The sequence below is a fragment of the Panthera tigris genome, chromosome D4, assembly GCF_018350195.1.
Source record: "Panthera tigris isolate Pti1 chromosome D4, P.tigris_Pti1_mat1.1, whole genome shotgun sequence".
Lineage (NCBI taxonomy): Eukaryota > Metazoa > Chordata > Mammalia > Carnivora > Felidae > Panthera > Panthera tigris.
Window position 1 is genome coordinate 67872930 of NC_056672.1, and position 20759 is coordinate 67893688.

Consider the following 20759-nt stretch of genomic DNA (forward strand, 5'->3'; position numbering starts at 1 on the left):
GGATATCCAGTTGCCTCTGCACCATTTACTAAAAATTCCACTCTTCTCCATTAAATTGTCTTGGCATCCTTGTTGAAAATCAACTGGCCATCATTGTGAGGGTTTACTGGGCTTTCATTTATGTTCCATTGATTTATGTGTTTCTCCTTATGCCAGTACCTCACGGTCTTGATTACTGTGACTTTTTGTAGTAGGTTTTGGAATCTCTGATTTTCTTCTTTCTCAAGATTGTTTTGGCTCTTTTGGATCCCTTGCATTCTGTATGAATTTTAGGATCAGCTTGTCTGATTTCTATAAGAAAAGTGAAAAAAATTAAAAACAAAAACAAAACAGGCTGGGGGTTTGATACTGTTTTTTCTGCAGACCAGTTTGGAGAGTATTGCCATCTTAGCAATATTAAGTCTCACCAAGCCTTGAATGTGAGATGCCTTCCTGTTTATTAGATTTTCTATAATTTCAGAAATATTCTTTGGTCTTGAGCTTGTATTTCTTTTGTTAAATTTATTCCTGAGTATTTTTATTCTTTTTGCTGCTGTTTTTATAAATGGAATCGTTTTCTTGATTTCATTTTTGGATTGTTCATTGCTAGCTGTATAGAAATACAGCTTAATTTTGTGTATTGATTTTATAAAATCTTACAACCTTCCTGAACTCATTTATTGTGTTTCTTAAGATTCCTGTTTGCAGGATATCAATTACACATAGGCATAGTTTTACTTCTTTTCCAGTATGGATGCCCTTTATTTCTTTTTCTTTCTTACTGTGTGTGTGTGTGTGTGTGTATGTGTGTGTACTCATGCGTGTGTCTGAATGCCCTATCTACAGACTCCTGTGTATTGTTGAATAGAGGTGGTGAGAGCCAACATCTTTGTCTTGTTCCTGATCTTAGCAACCTGATCTTAGGAGAAGGCAGTCATTCTTTCACCATTAAGTATGATGTTAGCTAAGGGTTTTATTAGATTCCTTTTCTATTGGGTTAAGTTCCTTTCTATTCTAGTTAATATTGAGTGTTTTTATCACAAAAGGATTTTGTCAGATGGTTTTTATGTGTTTATCGAGATGATCATATGTAATTTTGTTTCTTTTCTATTAGTATGCTTTAATATATTGATTTTTGTACATTGGACCAACCTTGCATTCTTAGGATAACTCCCACTAGTCATAGTGTAATCTTTTTTATATTTTGGTCTGATAGTGTTTTGTTGAAGATTTCTGATAAGGAACATTGGTCTGTAGTTTTCTGTGTGTGTGATGATTTTGTCTGGTTGAGTGTCAGAGTAATACTGGCCTTAGAGAATGAGTTAGGAAGTATTCCCTTTTTCTGTTGGTTGGAAGAGTTAATGAACAATTGGCGTTAATTCATTTGGTGGTTGGTAGAATTTACCAGTAAAATTATCTGGGCCTTGCTTTTCTTTTTGGGAAATTTTGTAATTACTAATTTAATCTCTTTATTTGTTATAGGGCTATTCAGATTTTCTGTTTCTTGAGTCAGTTTTGGTGGTTTTTGTCTTTCTAGGAATTGTGTGTTTCATCAAGAGTTATCTAATTTGTTGGCATAGAATTGTTCACAGCATTTTCCTTTGGTAGTTTTATTTCTATAAAAAGTAGTAGTGTTCCCACATCCCTGATTTTTATAGTAATTTGAATCCTCAGATTTCTTGTTTTCCCTGTTAGTTTAGCTAAAACATTTGTCAGTGTTGTTAATCTGAAGAAAAAAAGAGCCAACTTCTGGTTTTATTGATTCTATTTTTCTAGTCTTTATTTACTTTTTCTCTGATCTTCATTATTTTTCTCCTTCTGCTTGCTTTGGATTTAATTTTCTCTTCCTCTTTTCCAGTTTCTTAAGGTAGATCCTTAGGTTATCTATTTAAGATCTTTCTGAATATAGGTAGCTACAGCTATAAACTTCCCTCTAGGCACTGCTACAGCAGCATCCCGTAAGTTTTAGTGTGTTTGGTGTTGTTTTCATTCATTAGAGTATTTTCTAACTTTCTTTGTGGTTCCTTCTCTCGTCTATTGGTGAAGGATTAGGTTAATTTCTACATATTTTGAACTTCCTAAATTTCCTTCTGTTACTGATTTCAGTATTCATGCTATTGTGGTCAGAGAATGTACTGTGAACAATTTTAATCTTCTAAAATTTTTTGAGGCTAGTTTTATGGCCTAACATGGTCTTCATGGAGGATGTTTGATATATACTTAAAAAGGACATGCAATCTTCTGTTGTTAAGTATTCCATAAATGTCTGTTAGGTCTGTTTGGTTTATGATGTTGTTCACATCTCTTTCCTTGTCAGTCTTCTGCCTTGCCTGGTTGTTGTGTCCAGCATTGAACATGATGATACCAACATTTCCAGCTGTTCTTGAATCATTTCTCCCTACAGTTCTGTCAGTTTTGTTTCCTGTATCTTGGGGCTCTGTTATTACATGTATTTATAACCAAAGCCTTCCTGTAGTTTATCATCCTATAATGTCTTTGTTTTTAGTAACAATTTTCTGTGTTAATGTATTTTGTCTGATATTAATAGAATCGCTCCAGCTCTCTTTTTGTAACTGTTTGCATGGTGTATATCTTTTTCCATCCTTTTACTTTCAGCATATTTGTGTCTTTGAATCTATAGTGTGTGTCTTGTAGAAGCACATAGTTGGATCGTGCCCTATCTACCTTTTACTTCAGCTAGCCCAGCTTTAATCTGGACAAGAACTAGGTAACAATTATTTTTGAGTTATTTCTTCTCCTTTCATGGATGAGTAGTTAATCGTGCTGAATTGAGACTTCTCTTTTTTTTTTTTTTTTAATTTTTTTTAAACATTTATTCATTTTTGAGAGACAGAGCATGAGCGGGGGAGGGGCAGAGATAGAGGGAGACACAGAATCTGAAGCAGGCTCCAGGCTCCGAGCTGTCAGCACAGAGCCTGACGCAGGGCTCGAACCCACAAACCGTGAGATTGTGACCTGAGCCGAAGTTGGACGCTTAATTGACTGAGCCACCCAGGCGCCCCTTTCTTTTTTTTTTAAAGGTCATTTCTTGATATAGTCTAACACAAGGTGATTTAGACGGTTGAGGAGAGGGTTCATAAAAAATATTTGACAAATATATAGTCTCTAGTGAATTAGATAATTATTAAGTCACAAGTGATTTTTAATAGACTAGGAAAACAAAATTAAGTGGCCGGTGTCACCATTTAAAATGCTGTAAAATTTAAGCAGATATAAACAGGACACGATATGTCTTGATCTCAAAATATATCATGTGATATTTGTTATGATCACCCATTTCTTTTAGTATGAAGTGTTTGATATGGCAAGGAGCTTGAGAGTGATAGTTGAAGTGATGATGAAGGACATGACCTTCTTTACAAATAACAAAGTAGTTAAACTCCCCTCCAGTTGCTTTCATCTATATCTTTACCTCTTAGGTATTCAAAGCTGATTTACAATTTCTGTAGGATCATTTATTTTTAAATAATCACAGCGACTAATTTTGAATATTAATGCCAATGAGTGTTAGCAGAGTATCTGTCTAATAGCTTTAACTAGGAAGAGAGAATTTTGTAGGTGGTTGAGCAAGGGTCTAGATTCCATCTAGCTGCTTGGGTTGAACGGTGAATCCACACTTAGGTAGGCATTCACGTAACATTTTCAAGAGCTTTTTCGTGTCTTTCATGTTTTCGGGTCATGATCTGTCAGTACTGCTGTGCTGGAACCCACAGTGTGTTTTCTTTCTTTTCTTCCAGTTAAAGGCACTAGGATTTCCTGAAGGACTTGTCATACAAGCATATTTTGCTTGTGAGAAGAATGAGAACTTGGCTGCCAATTTTCTTCTACAGCAAAACTTTGATGAAGATTGAAAGGGACTTTTTTTTATCTCACACTTCACACCAGTGCATTACACTAACTTTGTTCACTGGATTGTCTGGGATGACTTGGGCTCATATCCACAATACTTGGTATAAGGTAGTAGATTGTTGGGGGTGGGGAGGGAGGGATCTAGGATACAGGGCAGGGATACATACAGTGCATGTCTGCTTCAAGTAGCAGATGCCGCAAATCCACACAGTGTGTAAAATATTATACAACCAAAAATCAGCTTTTGCAGGTCTTTATTTCTTCTATAAAACAGTAGGTAACTTTTCCTAGGTTTCACTCTTTTTAGTGTACTAGATCCAGAAATTTAGTGTAATGCCCTGCTTTATATTTCTTTGACTTAACATTGGTTTCAGAAAGAATCTTTGCTACCTAGAATTTACAGTCTCTATTTCATGGCAACACTGGATAATGGCTTTGTGAAATTGAAAAAATTTTGGAGCAATTGTAAACAGAAATGCCAAATTATTGATGGTTTTTGTTGCTGCTTCAAATACGTATTGAATTAATGTGTAAGAAAGCCCATTCTTTCATGTTAAATACTTGGGGTTGGGGAGGGGAGAAGGGGAACCTTTTCTTAAAATGAAAATAATTACTGCTATTTTAAAATTTCTTGATCATCGAATGTGAGACCCTTCTAACATGATTTGAGAAGCTGTACAAGTATAGGCAGAGTTATTTTCCTGTTTACATTTTTTTTTTTTTTTTGGTTTGTTTTGGGAAAAAATTGGTAGGTGTCTAATTACTGTTTACTTCATTGTTATATTGCAGTAAAAGTTTTAAAACCACCATTGCATGTTTGCTTTTGATGTATCCCTTTGTGAAATTAGCACTTTGGGGCCAATGGAGAAATGCAGCATTCGTTTCCCTCTCTTCCCCTTCCCTCTGCAGAAATGTGTTTGTCAGTAAGTCGTGAGTTCAAATTGCTGCCTTTTTTTTTAAACCCACAAGATACTGATTCAGTTCAAAATTAGCTAATGTTTCAAAGCTGGGTTTCTGATATTTATAAGTGTTTTTCCTTATTAGATAAGAATATATGACCATTAAAGTCATTAGGATTCTATTACTTTCAAAAAAGAAGGTGGACAAAAGTATAAATCCAGCATCTCTTATTGCGTTGGAAAGACTGGCATAATCTTTTGGAAGGGTTGGGAGATGCAGCTGGAAAAGTACTTTGGAAAATATACAATCAAAAATATCTCATGGCATATTAAAAGAAAATCTTAATAGCAGTGTTGGCTTTTATTTGGATTTTTTTCAGCTCTGTTTTTTATTAGACTCTCCTTCATTGGCATATTATTGGATCATAAAGAGGGGGAAAATATCTCCTTGTTTAGTTTTTCAAATCTTTTCTTCTGAATATAAACAAGACTGTTTAAAGAAATAGTTTTTTTCCCCTACCATCTGATACTGAGTAAAGAAAATGAATTTGCACAGATGTCTCCCTGCATAATCTCTTGCAATAATCCTTAGCAAGGTTTGGAGGTGACTTTGAAGCTTTTACGTCATGCACTCGTACCTGTCTCTTATGAAAATAAATGAAGCCATGACTTCTCCCCCACAGTGTTATCATGTAGTTTAATCTTCATGCTTATACCTTAAATACAGCAGACCTTTGGACTTTGTATTGCCTGTATGTTTTATAATGGATCATGCAAAATGTCTCAGGAGAATAAAATGAGGATTTGTAAATATGTTCATCTTTCAAGGCAGAGCATTGAGTTGGGAAGAGGGTGGCATTTCTGATCGGAGGATGGAATATTTTCATTTATTTTATGCCATTTTATCTGCTACCTAATTGCTCAGCATAGCGAAAACTGGAAAAAAGAAAAGCAAAAACAAACCAAAACCCCAGCAGCAGACTCTTCTTTTCTCTGGAAAGTGACAGCAGAAGTTGGTGGCACGGAGTTTTTGTCCTTGGACAACAAAACCACAAATAGTGGGATTAATAATTACAAGAAGACAGTTTCAGGCCAAGTTTTGACCATTCTTTACAGTACTTTGTTTTATCTGCTTAAAGAATTAGCCAAGATGCTGTGAAAAGAAATAGGCTTTTTGTGACCTTTTGCTGTTACCTTTAATTTACAGTTCTGGTAAATCTTTTAATGTAAGTGGCTCTTTGACTTTGGAATTTTTTTGCATTTGAGGTATTCTGTCATCTATTTCTTGAAATATTTTTATTGTTTAGTTTCTCTATGGAAATGTGAGGAAGCTTAAGTTTATATTTGTTAAATTCTTATTGCCATCCTCTAGTCAAATATGTCTTTTGCATTGTTTAAAAATACTGAAGTGTTCCACCATATAAATTTTTCCTGTACCATGGCTAGGATTCTAGAGAATTAATTATAAAATATTTTCAATACATTCACCATTGCATTTCTCATTTTTTAAAATAATTTTGCCATATAGAATCTTAGATTGAAAGTTGACAATGCCCCTGTCACTGTTTTCTTCAGTAATTGGTGAACATGTAGGGGGGCCAGGTCCTAGTTTAATTTTCTTGGGTCTCCTCTGTTTTTCTCAACCAAAACATCAACACAAAGATGGGATACTTGATGTACCTTAAATCAAGCTTCATGATGGCTTTTAGAAATTTTAGTTAAATTCCCATTTTTCCCGGGCACCTGGGTGGCTCATTTGGTTAAGTGTCTAACTCTTGATTTCGGCTCAGGTCGTGATCTCAGTTTGTGAGATCAAGCCTCACATTGGGCTCTGTGCTGACAGCATGGAGCCTGCTTGGGATATATTCATATTCATTCTCTGCCTCTCCCCGCGCCCCCCCCCACTCTTCCCCCTCTTTCTATCCCCCTTCCCCTCTCTCTACCCGTCCCCTGCCACACTCTTGCAAAAATGAGTTTGAAAAATGAGTAAATTCCCGTTTTTCCCATGCTCTTGTCTTCTAGCAGCCAGCCTCAAACTGCTACAAAATATTCAACCAAAATTAGGCAATTTCAGGGAATAAGTGCTTCCTGACCGAGTCCATTCTGGTGCGTTCCCTGGCTCTGAGGCTTGGCTACAACATGTCCTTTTAGTTGATCTCCCATGTCCATCTTGTTCCACTTTGTTCTTCTAAGCCAGGAGCTGGCAAACTGCAGTCCCATGAGGTAAGGTTTTCTTTTCTTTTTTTTTTTAAGGATTTTATGGTGTAAAAATTGTTAAAATTTTAGTGTCTATAAATAGTTTTATTGAAATACAACTGTGCTCATTTGTTTACATATTGCCTGTGGCTACTTGTGCTACAGAGGTTTGCTGTTGAATACTTGAAACTGAGACTAAGGCCTGCAAAGCCTAAATAATTACCATCTGGCCCTTTACAGCGGAAGTTGGCCACCACTGTTCTGTGTGACTAGCCCATCATACATTAAAGTATATGATGCTTCCCGTTGCTTTGACATTCTTGGCTTCTTGACTTTGGGTCTTACCTTTGGCTTGGGTTGCCTGTGACGGTCACAGGTCCTTTCCAGAGTAGTAGTATCAAGCATCGTGTGCCTTACGTGCTAGCCTAGACTGTATGTGGTGTCTTCGGGTGCTACTCTGAAATTACTCTCTGCTGTTGCTGCACTATTCCTTGCTCTCACGGTCAAATTATGAAATTTAGCACACAGTCTGAAGCTGAACCTGGCATAGCGATGAATTCACCAGAACAAAGAAGTGCGATGCATGCATCTGGGAATCCTTAGGCCCTAGGATCAGACAACTGGAGGAAGCACCTGACCACAGCTGGAAGAAGAGAGTACGTGGAACCCCCAGATGGGGGAGTGTAGCCATTGGACCTAGTTGGGTGGCAAACTAGTTTCCAGAACAGAGTGCAGGGAGTTTGGGAATGGAGGGGCGGGGTGGGGAGGAGGGCAGGCAGTGACAAGGAGGGAGAGTGAAGGTCTAAGCTTGCTAGGAGAAAGATCCAGCACTGCAGCAGTGATGAGGGCACCACAGGGACAATGGTGCTGACAAGTTGGCTGTAAAAGGTTTTCTCTATTGTGATACTTGATTGCGAAAGCAGTGGTCCCTCAGGTAGAGCTTTCACTGAGAGGAGGCTGGGACGACTATTGAGTTTGAACTACCATGACAACATTTGAATAGTAAAGGATCCTTCACCAGGTAGAGCGTGCATGATTTGTCTTCCAAGAGTACAGATTAGAAAACAGCCATCCCAGACTCACAACTCCTGTCTCTGACACTCAGTTGCCGTTCTTCATGATGTACACCCTCGTCTTTTCCCAGCTGGTTAGGCATGAGTTATTGATGTTAAGAGGTTGTAATCCTCCTCAGACAGTGAAATGGTCTTCAGAGCACCTGGGGCAGCTGTTCTCAATGCTGGCCTCGTCTCAAGCAGACTCCTCTCTTTCCCCCCAGTATTTTGGGCAGCTATTACATTTGCTGTGCCAAGAACATTGGGAGGCTTTGTCCTACACTTGTGCTGGCTCTCTAGATGGGCCTTCCACATGGAAGCCTGTGTCTCCAGCTGGTTACTGCCTATGGAATTGACAGCTTCTATAACAAAGTCCAAAGCTGTCTCAAAAACTCATAAAAATCCAGCGGTGAGTTTTAGAAGCAGTCTGGGTTTTATTTGCCTGCAATCACGGATTAGAAGAATACTTGATAAATTACTCAAAAGTGATTGGTTAGAAACTAGATGAGAATGAATGGGGTTGGTGCAGGTATGCCTTGGAACAGCTCGAGGATGAGTTATTTTCAAGTAATTCTGTGTACTTTGAGGTGATTTTTGAAACTTTAGTATTTCAGTCCTTTAGGGTTTTTTTGTTTTTTTTTTTTTTGGCAGGGCTGGAGTTTCAATTTTCTTTTTGGTTAGTTAGGCCTGGTTTGACAGCAGTTTGTCTAATTTTTATTTTGTCTCCAGTTCTAAGGAAATTAAAAATTTGATAGTTTCACTAATTAAGTTATTTGATTGTAAATTTTTTTTTTTTTTTTTTTTTAAGAGAGAGCCAGGGAGAGAGGGAGAGAGAATCTTAAGCAGGCTCCATGGTCAGCGCAGAGCCCGAAGAAGGGCTTGATCCCACAACCTCGGGATCATGACCTGAGCCAAAATCAAGAGTCACATGCTCGACCTACTACGCCACCCAAGCACTCTGTAAGATATTTTCATATCTTTAACTTTGGTGTTATAATTTTTATACCGTGTTTACATTTTTTACAAAGAGCATTAACAACTTTTCACCTCTAAACAATTGCAGACTTACAGAAAAGTTACAGGGACAGTACACAGCACTCCCCTTTACCAGCACCATCCCACCCCAAACCCATTTCAGTTGTGCAGTTGTCCCAGTTAATGTCCTCATAGCAAAGGGACCTGATTGATACAGGGTAACACACCATGCTTATAGTTTGCTTCAGTCCATGTTCCTCAGTCCGTCCTTAGTCTTTATGACCTTAATTAACAGTTTTTTGTTTTAAGATTACAGGACCGTTGCCTTTTTTTCTTTTTTTTTTTTTAATGTTTATTTCTGAGACAGAGACAGAGCTTGAGTGGGGGAGGGGCAGAGAGAGAAAGGAAGACATTGAACCCAAAGCGGGCTCCAGGCTCCGAGTTGTCAGCACAGAGCCCGACACGGGGCTCGAACTCACAAACTGTGAGATCATGACCTGGGCTGAAGTCGGACGCTCAACCAACTGAGCCACCCAGGCGCCCCGAGGACCGTTGCCTTCTAGAATGGCCCTCAATTTATGTTTGGTGTTTCCTCATGACTAGATTCCAGTTAAGGTGGTTTTGGAAGAAACACAGAAGTGCCACTGTGCTCTTTTTCACTGCATCCCGTGAGGGGGGCCAGGGCGTCAGTTTGGCCCACTGCTGGTTCACTCTGATTGTCCAAGGCAGGTGGTAACTGCCAGGCTTCTCCGCTGAACAGTTACTCATTGTCCCTTTGCATTTAGTAAACAGTTGTATGATAAGATATTTTGAGACAGAATATCCTATTTCTCATGAAACTTTGGCCCATTAGTTTTAGTATCCACTGGTGTTTCTTGCTGAGTTCGTAGCACTAAGGTAGTTGCCAAGTGGTGATTTTCAAGTTGCTTAATTTCTTCTGCATTTATTAGCAGTCTCCCGTATTCTGGTATTCTTGTTCCTCTGCATTCGTGTGGGCTCAGGGTCCCGTTTTATTGAGCGGCATGTGGTCCATTGCTGCTGCGGTTTTGATGCGTGCATTGTCCCAGGTTCTGCAGTTGTGTGCATTCTGAAGGCTGGCCTCTGTGTTTCTCACCCCTCTTCCTGACTTCTGGCACAATACTGTACTCCAGGCTCTTGTACTTGTTGTGCTCCAGCGCCTCTTCAAGGAGCTCTGGTTCCCTTCCGCAGATACTGTGTTTAGAAACCAAAACTTGGTGCTAGATATGCTCACTGCTTCTGGAGTCTCACTGCTCCATCTATATATAAATACTGATGAGTTCACCTCGTGCCTTCCATTCTAGTCCAATGCCACCAGGTTCATCCCAGCTTCTCACCATCCAGGCTTCTGACCCCTTTCTTGGACGGTGAGATACTTGGCTGCCGTTAATGGTCTGTGTGTTTACTCATTTGTCACCTCCAGTGTGTGTGACCGGTCTTCTTAGGCACTCAAGCTGCCCTTGTTGTTTGAGTGCTGAGCTATTGCCCTGTTCAGCCACTTTGCACAGCTGCAACTTTCATGCTTCAGTTGTTACTTTTCACCGGGCTTAAATGGAGGCGAAAATGTGTTTAGATGGGTTCTCCTGAATTCAGCACTCCAGAAATAGCATTTCTGCGAGGAGAAGGCCTTGTTTGTTCCCCTTGCTGTGCCACCAAATCAGTCTCTAGGTGCCCTGGGTCCTAGCACATGGAGTTTAAGTGCTGGGTGAGTTTCCCCAGTTTCTTCTACTTGGGACCAATGTGTGTTTTAGGTGCTAGAAGTGGTTATGGAGATGGCACAAAGGGCAGACTAGGGGAGGGGGATACAGCTCCCGCTCTGGGCTCTTTGTGATCTCCAGTGGGCCCCCAACCCCAAACTCTGCTCTATCATGCCTTTTGTCTTGGCACATGGCTGCTTCCTTGATTCATACATTCAGCAAATGATGAAGTCACCCAGGGCCAGGCACTTGGTTTGGGATTGTTCCCACCTCCTTAGTCTTGCTAATTCCTCAGTGTCCAAAACCATACAAGGCCCCTCTTCCTGGAACCCTGTGCCTTTCCTCTCTATCCCCAGAACCTAGTGAAGGGCTAGACAAGAGGAGATGCCCAGTCAATATTGATCACACGTGGGCAGTGAACATATGGTTGCGGTGTTTGCATCCCTCCTGGGCATCTAGGCTCTCCTATCCCTTCTGTCACCCCCCAGTTCAGAAAGCTAAGAAGTTGAAGGATGAACAGTATCCTGAAGGCTGCTCTGTTTTTGCTTCCTCACCCCAGGGATCTTTGTACTAGCTTCTGAAAGACTGACAATCTAGTGAGCTGGCTGGTTGTAGAGACAGCGGTAGCTGGCGACAAATTCCAGATGGGTCTCCATCTGAGACCTCGGTGGAGAGCAGACCAACAACAGCTGCACTCCTGAATTCCAAGCGGAGGCCAGACCAGAGGGGCTTGGGGGGTCAGCACTTGGACTAACCAGGCCTGGATTTCTGCCTTCACACCCCACACCAGCTACGTGACATCGGCCATGCCTCGCTACCTCTGTGCCTGGTTTCCTCATCCGTCCATTGAGCCTGCCTCCAGTGAGAGGCTGGATGGGAGGGCGTCCTTACCAAAGCCAGGCCCATGTTCAGACGGAGACTCTGGGAGCAGATGTGGCCAGCCAGCAGCCCTCTAGTGAGCCAGACGACAAAGATTTGCAAAAACTGGGTCCAATACCATGCTTCTCAGTCATTTTTTAAAATAATTATTTTTCATAAAGACTAAAAAAATAACGTGGGTTTACTTAATATTTTTTTTAGATTTCTCATTTTGAATCAAATACATACTGATCGATGTAACCCAACATGAACAAAAAGTCTTGGGCGTCTCAACAATTTTTAAGAGGGGAAAGAGGTCCTGAGAGCAGACAATGTGAGAGCTGCTTTAGATGATGCTTTAGGAAAGGTTTTTCCACTTTGGACCAGTCAAGTGACCCAGAACACACTGCTTGGGAAGGTCACGGGGGCGCTGGTGAAGGGATGCCTCTTGTCTGCTGGGGACATGTTGGAATATCAGACCTCTGGGGCTTTTTTGAGGCCCCTCTGCCATACTGCCCTCTGTTCCCGCATTCAGGATAACTAACACGACTCCGCTTGGCTTTCAACACCCTTTACAGACCTGCTCCAGCTCGTGCCTTCCACCTGTCTCCCTCCCTCTTTGCCACATACAGCAGGACGTCATTACCCAGGCCTTTCCACACCTCTGGCCTCTGCATATGCTGGTTTCTGCTTAGAGATCCTCCCATACTCCTCTCTCTTCGTGTGAACTCCTATTCAAGCTTTAAAACCCACTTCAATGTCGCATGCTTTGCGAAGGCTTTCCTGCCCAAGTGCCAGCAGAGGACTGCTCCCTTGTTCTACTCTCTGAACACATAACTCAGGAACTGTGTCTATCCGAGCACAACTATTTTTTTGCATATTTGTGTTCTGGACATTGTGTCAAAGCCAAAGACAAAATTTGCCATATCTACCAGCGGCACTAGGAGCTCAGCACCCACGGCTAACAAGGGACAAGTTAGGAGTTGTGCTTTGAAGGCTTGCCTGTGGGGCTGGGGTGAGAGGAGGGTTGGTCTGACACTGTCAACAATAGTAAGTGAAAAGCCCAAGTGAGGGATGGGGAAATGCCAGGACCTGACAGAGAACAGGCTGGAAAGGTGAGTGCCCTCTGCTGTGTCCTGACACGCCCCCTTGTGGGGAGAGAGAGCCATGCCGTGGCTCAGGTGGGAGGGCACCTCAGGGCCAGGCCGGGGAGGAAGAACCAGCGCCTCTGGGTCATGGAAGACTTGAAGCCAGCCATAGGGAATAGGCTAGGGAGAGGAAGGGAATATGCCAGCTGAGAAAACCCAGCCCACACTGGACTGCAGTTGCCCACGCCGAGCAGGGGAAAGGAGGGAAGGACGCTAAACCCACAAGACCGTGGGCACGCACTGAGCTTCACCTGCATTGACTCATTTAATCCTTGTCGTGAAGTGCCTCGCAGAGGAGGAAGCTGAGGCTCAGAGAGGGTGAGCCGGCTGCCAAGTTCTCATCACATCGTAGCCGAGGGAGAATGGAACCTCACACCTGGCCCCAGGCCATGCCCAAGTACCTCTGTATGCCAGTTCTCTATCTGTACCAGTGTTGGGGGTGGGAAGACAGTGGGATCATCCTGGTCTGCGGAGGTCTTGGACCTTTGCCCTCCTATGACATGGCTAGAAGGAGGGGTACAGGGAAAACTCAGAGGATTTGGAGTCAGATGAGGATTTTTATTTCTTCTTCAGATTTGTATCACTGTCCATGGAGTGGGTTGGGGGTGGAGAATTCCCTCTCTTTAGAAAAATCAACCTGTTCGGCTTCAGAACCCATCCAGACAGTTTGTGCAGACAAGAGGGCTGGGTCTTCTGGCCCCCTCTGAGAAGCTCCCTGCTCCTTGCTCTCTGTCCCTGACCCACTCCAGGGGCCACCTTCCTGCTGGAGCAATGGCCCTTGATTGACTGTGGATTCTTCAACCAGAGGCCCCTATAGCTGCAGGCAGAGGAGGGTGCCTGGGAGAAGTGAACCAACGTTTCCAAAGGGCCATTCTTCCTTTCCTGTCACCTGGAATGCCTTTTACAACCTTTTGTGTCCCTTTTGTGTTCCTTATGACTTCACAAAACTATAATCTCAATTCTCAATGCAATTCTGAGCAATGATGGACTCGCACTAATCCAGGAATTGACTTAGGCCTCATGAATTTCCCACTGTGGGCTTAGAACATACACACACACACTGAAGGCTATCTGTCAACCTGTTCTCTGGGCCTCCAGAAAAAGTTCGCCTCCAGACCTTTGCACATACTGCTCTAGGGTCTTTCTGGACACTTCTTTTCCTTGCTCTCCCATTCAGTCTTCTAGACTCAACCCAGGTATCCCCTCCTCCCCAAGCCTCGCAAGATCTCTTGCACTGGACCAGGAATTTCTCATGGTGTCCACACTGGCTGGAGAGCTTCTCATGATCCTCCACACTGGACCAGGAATTTCCCACAATCCCCCACACTGTAGTAGGAGCTTCCTATGATCTCCCATACTGGATAGAGAGCCTTCTATGACTCCCCAGCCCCATGCTGAATGGATGGCCTCCCATGGACTCTCCTGTCACACTTGCCACTGACACAAGCTTTTCCTTTTTTTTTTTTTTTTTTTTACATCACTATGGAAATCACTGTGCTCCTTCAGGGAAGGTCTGTATCTTATTCTATGTTTTCTTAGTGCCTGGCATCTAATAGTGCTCAGTACATTTTGGCTGAGTAAATGAACCAGTGTTAAGCAGTTTCAGAGCCCAGGTTAATGATCAAACCTATAAAGCCCTCCCGGATGCTTCCTCCCCCCCACCCCCACCATGGGAAAAACAATAGGGAATTGCTTTTATTTTCTATGTTCCTACAGCACAGGGATGTGGGTTCTCACTGCAGCTCTGATACTCATTTAACTGTGAAACTTTGAGCAAATCATCTTACTTCTGTAAGCCTTAGTTTCCTCATCTAAAAAAAATGGGGATCTTTTTTTTTTTTTAACAGACCTAGAGAAAATATTTTTTTAGCGTAATTTATTGTCAAATTGGCTAACATACAATGTGTAAAGTGTGCTCTTAGCTTTTGGGGTAGATTCCTGTGGTTCATTGCTTCCATACAACACCCAGTGCTCATCCCAACAAGTGCCCTCCTCAATGCCCATCACCCATTTTCCCCTCTCCCCTATCCACCCTCAGTTTGCTCTCTGTATTTAAGAGTCTCTTATCATTTGCCTCCCTCTCTGTTAACTATTTTCTCACCTTCCCTTCCCCCATGGTCTTCTGTTAAGTTTCTCAAGTTCCACATATGAGTGAAAATATAGGATATCTGTCTCTGACTGACTTATTTCACTCAGCATAATACCTTCCAGTTCCAACCACATTGCTGCAAATGGCATGATTTCATTCTTTCTCATTGCCAAGTAGTATTCCATTGTATATATAAACCACATCTTCTTATCCATTCATCAGTTGATGGACATTTGGGCTCTTTCCATAATTTGGCTATTGTTGAAAGCACTGCTGTAAACATTGGGGTACATGTGCCCCTATGAATCAGCACTCCTGTATCCTTTGGATAAATTCCTAGTAGTGCTATTGCTGGGCCATAGGGTAATTCCATTTTTAATTTTTTGAGGAACCTCCACACTTTTCCAGAGTGGCTGCACCAGTTTGCATTCCCACCAACAGTGCAAGAGGGTTCCCGTTTCTCCACATCCTCACCAACATCTGTTGTTGCCTGAGTTGTTCATTTTTGCCACTCTGACCGGTGTAAGGTGGTATCTCATTGTAGTTTTGATGTGTGTTTCCCTGATGATGAGTGATGAGCATGTTTTCATGTGTCTGTTGGCCATCTGGATGTCTTCTTTGTAAGAGTGTCTATTCATGTCTTCTGCCCATTTCTTCACTGCATTATTTGTTTTTTGGGTGTTCGAGTTTGGTAAGTTCCTTATAGATTTTGGGAACTAACCCTTTATCTGATAACGTCATTTGCAAATATCTTTTCCCATTCCGTTGGTTGCCTTTTAGTTTCGTTGGTTGTCTCTTTGCAGTGCAGAAGTTTTTTTTATCTTGATGAGGTCCCAGTAGTTCATTTTTGCTTTTAATTCCCTTGTCTTTGGGGATGTGTCGAGCAAGAAATTGCCACTGCCGAGGTCAAAGAGGTTGTTGCCTGCTTTCTCCTCTAGGGTTTTGATGGTTTCCTGTCTCACATTTAGGTCTTTCATCCAAAAAATGGGGATCTTTATACTTGCTCTTCCACAATCCTATAAGCAAGACCTTACCATGTATGATAGCAACTAGTGTCTGGCATGCAGTTGGTGCTTACTGAAAGCATATCCATGTATATAACCGACCACACTGTCACTATCTGTTTACCATGTCTCCCCTTAGAGCAGAATTCTTCATGGCTCTGCCCCTGCTCCAGACCAGGCTAGAGCTTGTTGATGGTTTTGGTGACCTTTCTGTGTTCCCACAGATCTGCTGGGTATTTAATATTCATTGAGCCTCTAAGACAAAGCCCAGCACTAGGCACCTCCATGGGCCAGCAGAGAAAATGATTAATGAGGCAGGACCCAAGACCTCCAAAAGGATCACCATCTGGGAAGGAGGCTCAGGCAAGTTCTCCAAGATGACAAGGGCCATTGGTATCTGCCCATGAAGAGCCAACTGCAAGATTCCAAAGGAAACTTGGGACTTAGGATGTGGAAGGGGCTCTTCCCCAGGGCTGTCCACAGGCTATGGAGGTAGGAACAGTTTCTTAAGGCCCGGGTCTTAGGGAGGGAACAGAGAGGGAAGGGTGGGTGCTGGAAGAGAGGAGTCCTTGGGCAGGAAGAGGCTCCTACCTCTCCAAGAACGGACTCTTGATTGGCTCCCACTTATAAGCTATAGATGTTCAGAACCCAGCCTCATAGATTCCTACCTCTTCCAGCCTATGACATAGATACAGCCACCTTCTTGGGGCTTGACACACATTGCTAGGTGTTTACCATTGCTGGTCCATCTGGGAGGGCTGTCCTGGGCTAGATCATTCAATGACAGACCTCCAACGGGTTGACTAGTGTCTTCATATTCATGTATTGATTCACTTCTTCATTCATGTATTCACATAATATTTATTGAGCACTAAGAGCCAGACCAAGTACTAGACTGAGGATGAAGACTAAGGGCCCAAGCCCTTCCTCAAGGAGTTCTGTGACAGAGCTTTACGAGGCCAGGACAAGTCTGATAGCAGGTGCATAATCAGCATAAAGGTGGGGCATACAAGGTAGTTGACAAGAAATCAATGGAGGCTTCCTGGAGCAGGGGATATATGAGCTGGGCTACAAAGGTTTGGTGGTTCACACAGCAGGGGATGGGAGGAAAAGACAATCCCGACTGAGAGACTGCCTCTTGCAAAGGCACAGGTGCAACAAAGGACCAGGCAAATTTGGGAATGATGAGATGGTTAGTGTGGCTTGAGCCTCAGTCTAAGAGGTGGGAGGTGAAGTTAGGACTAGGCCAAGTTTAGGCTCTTAAGTGCCATAATGGAGGCTCACACTTGACCTCAAGGGCAGTGGGTGTCAAATGGGTTCGATGGGCAGGCCCCCAAGTGTACATCATGAAATCCGTAAGTATTTACTGAACACCTACTGGGTGCCAGGCACAGAAGGAAACTGAACAGATCTACACTTAGACTTTAAAAGCTACATGTTAATAAAGCTACACTTTATTGGGGCTTCTGCATATGATTGTATTACAGGAAAAAAAGATTTCTTGACTCAAAAGAAACACAAACAACAACAGTCTTCAGCCTATTGCTTCACTGTGAACCCACTGCAGGTTTTGTTTTTTCTTGGTGGCTGGTTGGGGGGTGGGTGTGTAGTGTCATTTCTTTATTTTGTTTTAAGCAATGGAGACAGATATGGTCAGATCTATTTTCAAAAAGAGAAAGATAATTACGTGGTTTCTCATATGGTGTTTGCAGCCACCATACAGGAAGCATGAAGCCCACTAACCAGAGGGCTATTTCTCTGGGCCCTGAGCTCAAGGCTGGCTGTCTCTACCGTACTGGGTGCTCCCAAGGATAAGGCAACAGTGGCAGATAATGTGGCTTCTCCCTCGGTTCCAGGAGCCAAAAAGAAATGTCAGTTCCTCCTGGGAAGAACATGACCTCCTTTGATGCTGGACGAATGAAGCCAATGCAATCAAAATACCCTCCCAACCTTTTCTCGGGAAAGAGACAACTCTGAGGATAGCCTGGTGGAGTGAAAGAGCCCAGTCTTTTAAATAATGCAGACTTGGGTTCAAATTCTGGTTTGGCTGTGTGATCTTGGACAAACACACTTAAATTTTCTGAGCTTGAGTGTCCTCATCTGTAATGATAATAGTTATCATTTACACTTACCTTACTCGCCAGTTATTAAGATGTATTACAAAGCCATAGCAAAGAAGCAGGCACAAGACAAAGCAGAAAAATAGAAGAAAACATAACATCCTGAAACAGATCTAGGAACACTTTAGAGTTTGATATATGAAAGAAGTGACATCGAGAATCAATGGAGGGGCACCTGGGTGGCTCAGTTGGTTGAACTTTCAGCTCTTGATTTCTGCTCAGGTCATGATCCCAGGGTCATAGAATCGAACCCTGCACTGGGGTTTGGGATTCTCTCTTTCTCTTTCTCTCCCTCTGACCCTCTCCCTTGCTGGTGCACTTACTCTCGCTCTTTCCCAAAAATAAAATATTAAAATAAAAAATTTTTTAAAAGATCAGAGGAAAAGGATGGAATCTTTAATAAATAGGGTTGGGGGAAATTGGCTTCTAACCAGACAAAAATAAAATCACCTTTTTATGTGTGTGTGTGTCTTTAGTTATCTTCAGTTGGCTAAAGACCTAAATGTGAAAGGTAAAACTGTACAGACATAAAAGTTCTTTACGGACCTGGTTGAGAAGGAGGCACCATCATGGGAGGTCACCTCCACCACAACAAGGAGCGAAACATTTGGCATAAGAAGCCCAAGAGTCAGGACATCCACCTAAGACTGTTGGTAAATCTGTACAGATCTCTGGCTGGACAAACAGCTCTACCTTCAACCAACTTTTGCTAAAGAGGTTGTTCATGAGTTGCACCAATTGGTGGCCTCTGTCCCTTTCCTTGATGACCAAGAAGATGAAGCTTTCTGCCAGGAGGACAAAACAGCTGTGCTGGTAGGGACCATAACAGATGACATGTGTATCCAGGTGGCCCCCAAATGGAAGGTGTGCACACTGCACGTGAGCCACATCCTCAGGGCCAGGAGCAAGATTTTCACCTTAAACAAGTTGGCACTGGACTCCTTCCAGGGCTGTGGCCCCATCTTGTTCTCTGATCCTCAAAAAGGCCCAGAGGTGTACAGGCATATCAACAAGGCCCTGTGAACCACACGCAGCCCCACCAAACCTTATCAGTGCTGCAAGGGCTGGAGGTCCGCGTGCACCACAGGCCATCTGGTCCACCATCACTACAAAAACTAACTTCAGATCCTGCCTTGTTATTGTAAAGATTTGGGGGTGGCTCAGTCGGTTGAGTGTCCAATTCTTGATTTCCGCTCAGGTCATGATCCAAGGGTCATGGGATCGAGACCTACATCAGGCTTTGTGCTGGGTGTGGAGCCTGCTTGGGATTCTTTCTCCTTCTCTCTCTCCCTCTGCCCCTCTCCCATGGTTGCATTCTTTCTCTAAAGTAAAAAAGTAAGTAAATAAATAAATAATAAGATTTTGGATGTGGGAAAAAACTAATAAAAGGAATATGAACAGCTCTCTTTGCCACATCTACTGCAAGAGATGAAGAATGAAGACCATTCTCAGCAATCAGACTGTTGACATTGCAGAGAATGTCAACATCACTCTGAAGGGACACACTGTTATTGGGAAGGGCCCCAGAGGAACCCTGCAGAGGGACTGAAATCACATCAATATAGAACTCACTATCCCCGGAAAGAAAAAGAAGAGGCTCCGAGTTGACAAGTGGTGGGGAAACAGAAAAGAACTGGCTACCATTTGCACCATCTGTAGTCACGTACAGAACATGGTCAAGGGCGTTATGCTAGGCTTCCATTACAAAATGAGGTCTGTGAATGCTCACTTCCCCATCAACGTTGTTATTCAGCAGAATGGTTCTCTTGCAGAAATCCAAAATATCTAGGGTTTGGATGAGGCCAGGTGTTTCTTGTTCAGTATCCCAAGCCCAGTAAGAGGAGTTGATTCTTGAGGGAAATGATGTTGAACTTGTATCACACTCAGCTGTTTTGACTCAATAAGTCACAACAGTTGAAAACAAGAATATCAGAAACGTTTTGGATGATATCTATGTTTCTGAGGAAGGAATGGTGCAGCAGGCTAATGAATAAGATCTAAGTTGTTCCGCTACAAAAACAGCAAGATGCCGGATGATTTTTCAGACTTATTTGTGATATTTTAAAGACACAATAAAAGCTGTATTGATTTGAAGGAGGGGGGCAGGGAGTGGAAAGGAATATGAACATTCTTTTAACCTCAGGGAAGGTAAGGATTTCTTAAAGAAGATTCCAAACGGGGAAGAGGAGGTTGAGGTGGGCCCTGTGGGTAGGGAAGTACATGTTGCTTTGCAGGTAGAGGCCTCCATATTGTCTTGAGGGGAGGCAAAGACTGGACCATGCTTCTGGTTCAGAAGGTTCAGAGGAGTCTGGGAAATTGAAACATTCAGAGGCATCCACTCCGATGTCTCTATCCCATTGCCGGGATCCCAAGCCTTGACCTTGGCCCTGGCCTAACAGACTTGCTTTGGTTGGGTAGTCAACTGCCTTTGAAGTTTGGACACTGAGACTATTTCAGGCTTGTCTTGAATTCATTCCCCTTTCCTTCTGTGGAGTATGGAAGTTTCCTTGGTGCAATTAAAGAGGCCCTGTGGCTTCCATTTCTAGCTTTCTGTTACCTGCTTCTATGCCTCGGCTGTTCATTATCTTTCTGTAGGAGCCTCCATAGTGCTTACCATGACCATCTAATATTGTGATCTTTAGAGCCACTGTTACTCCCCCCACTGACCCCCAAGTCTCAAATGCCTGATGCACTCACTGCCTGCTAACACACTCCACCCGCAGGTGCACCATCCAGTTCAGCACTGGGACAAGTTTTAACAGTTGGAAGCCACCTTGCACCAGGACCTGCCTGTGCTTCACCCCCACCAGTGATGGGGTCCTCCTTGCCAGCCGAGAAGGATTAGCACAGCTCC

General features: G+C 42.8%; 1 protein-coding gene and 1 pseudogene across 1 annotated transcript in view; both read left to right on the forward strand.

The window, feature by feature from the left end:
* RAD23B (RAD23 homolog B, nucleotide excision repair protein) overlaps window positions 1-6232 on the forward strand; it is a 45764-nt gene extending 39532 nt beyond the window's left edge. Inside the window, exon 10 of the mRNA XM_042963761.1 lies at window positions 3738-6232. Within this exon, the coding sequence (XP_042819695.1) occupies window positions 3738-3851 (114 nt within the window). The 3' untranslated portion in view covers window positions 3852-6232. The remainder of the gene's footprint in view (window positions 1-3737) is intronic.
* Window positions 6233-19340: 13108 nt separating this feature from the next.
* LOC107180763 lies at window positions 19341-19899 on the forward strand (annotated as a pseudogene).
* The last annotated feature ends 860 nt before the right edge of the window (window positions 19900-20759 follow it).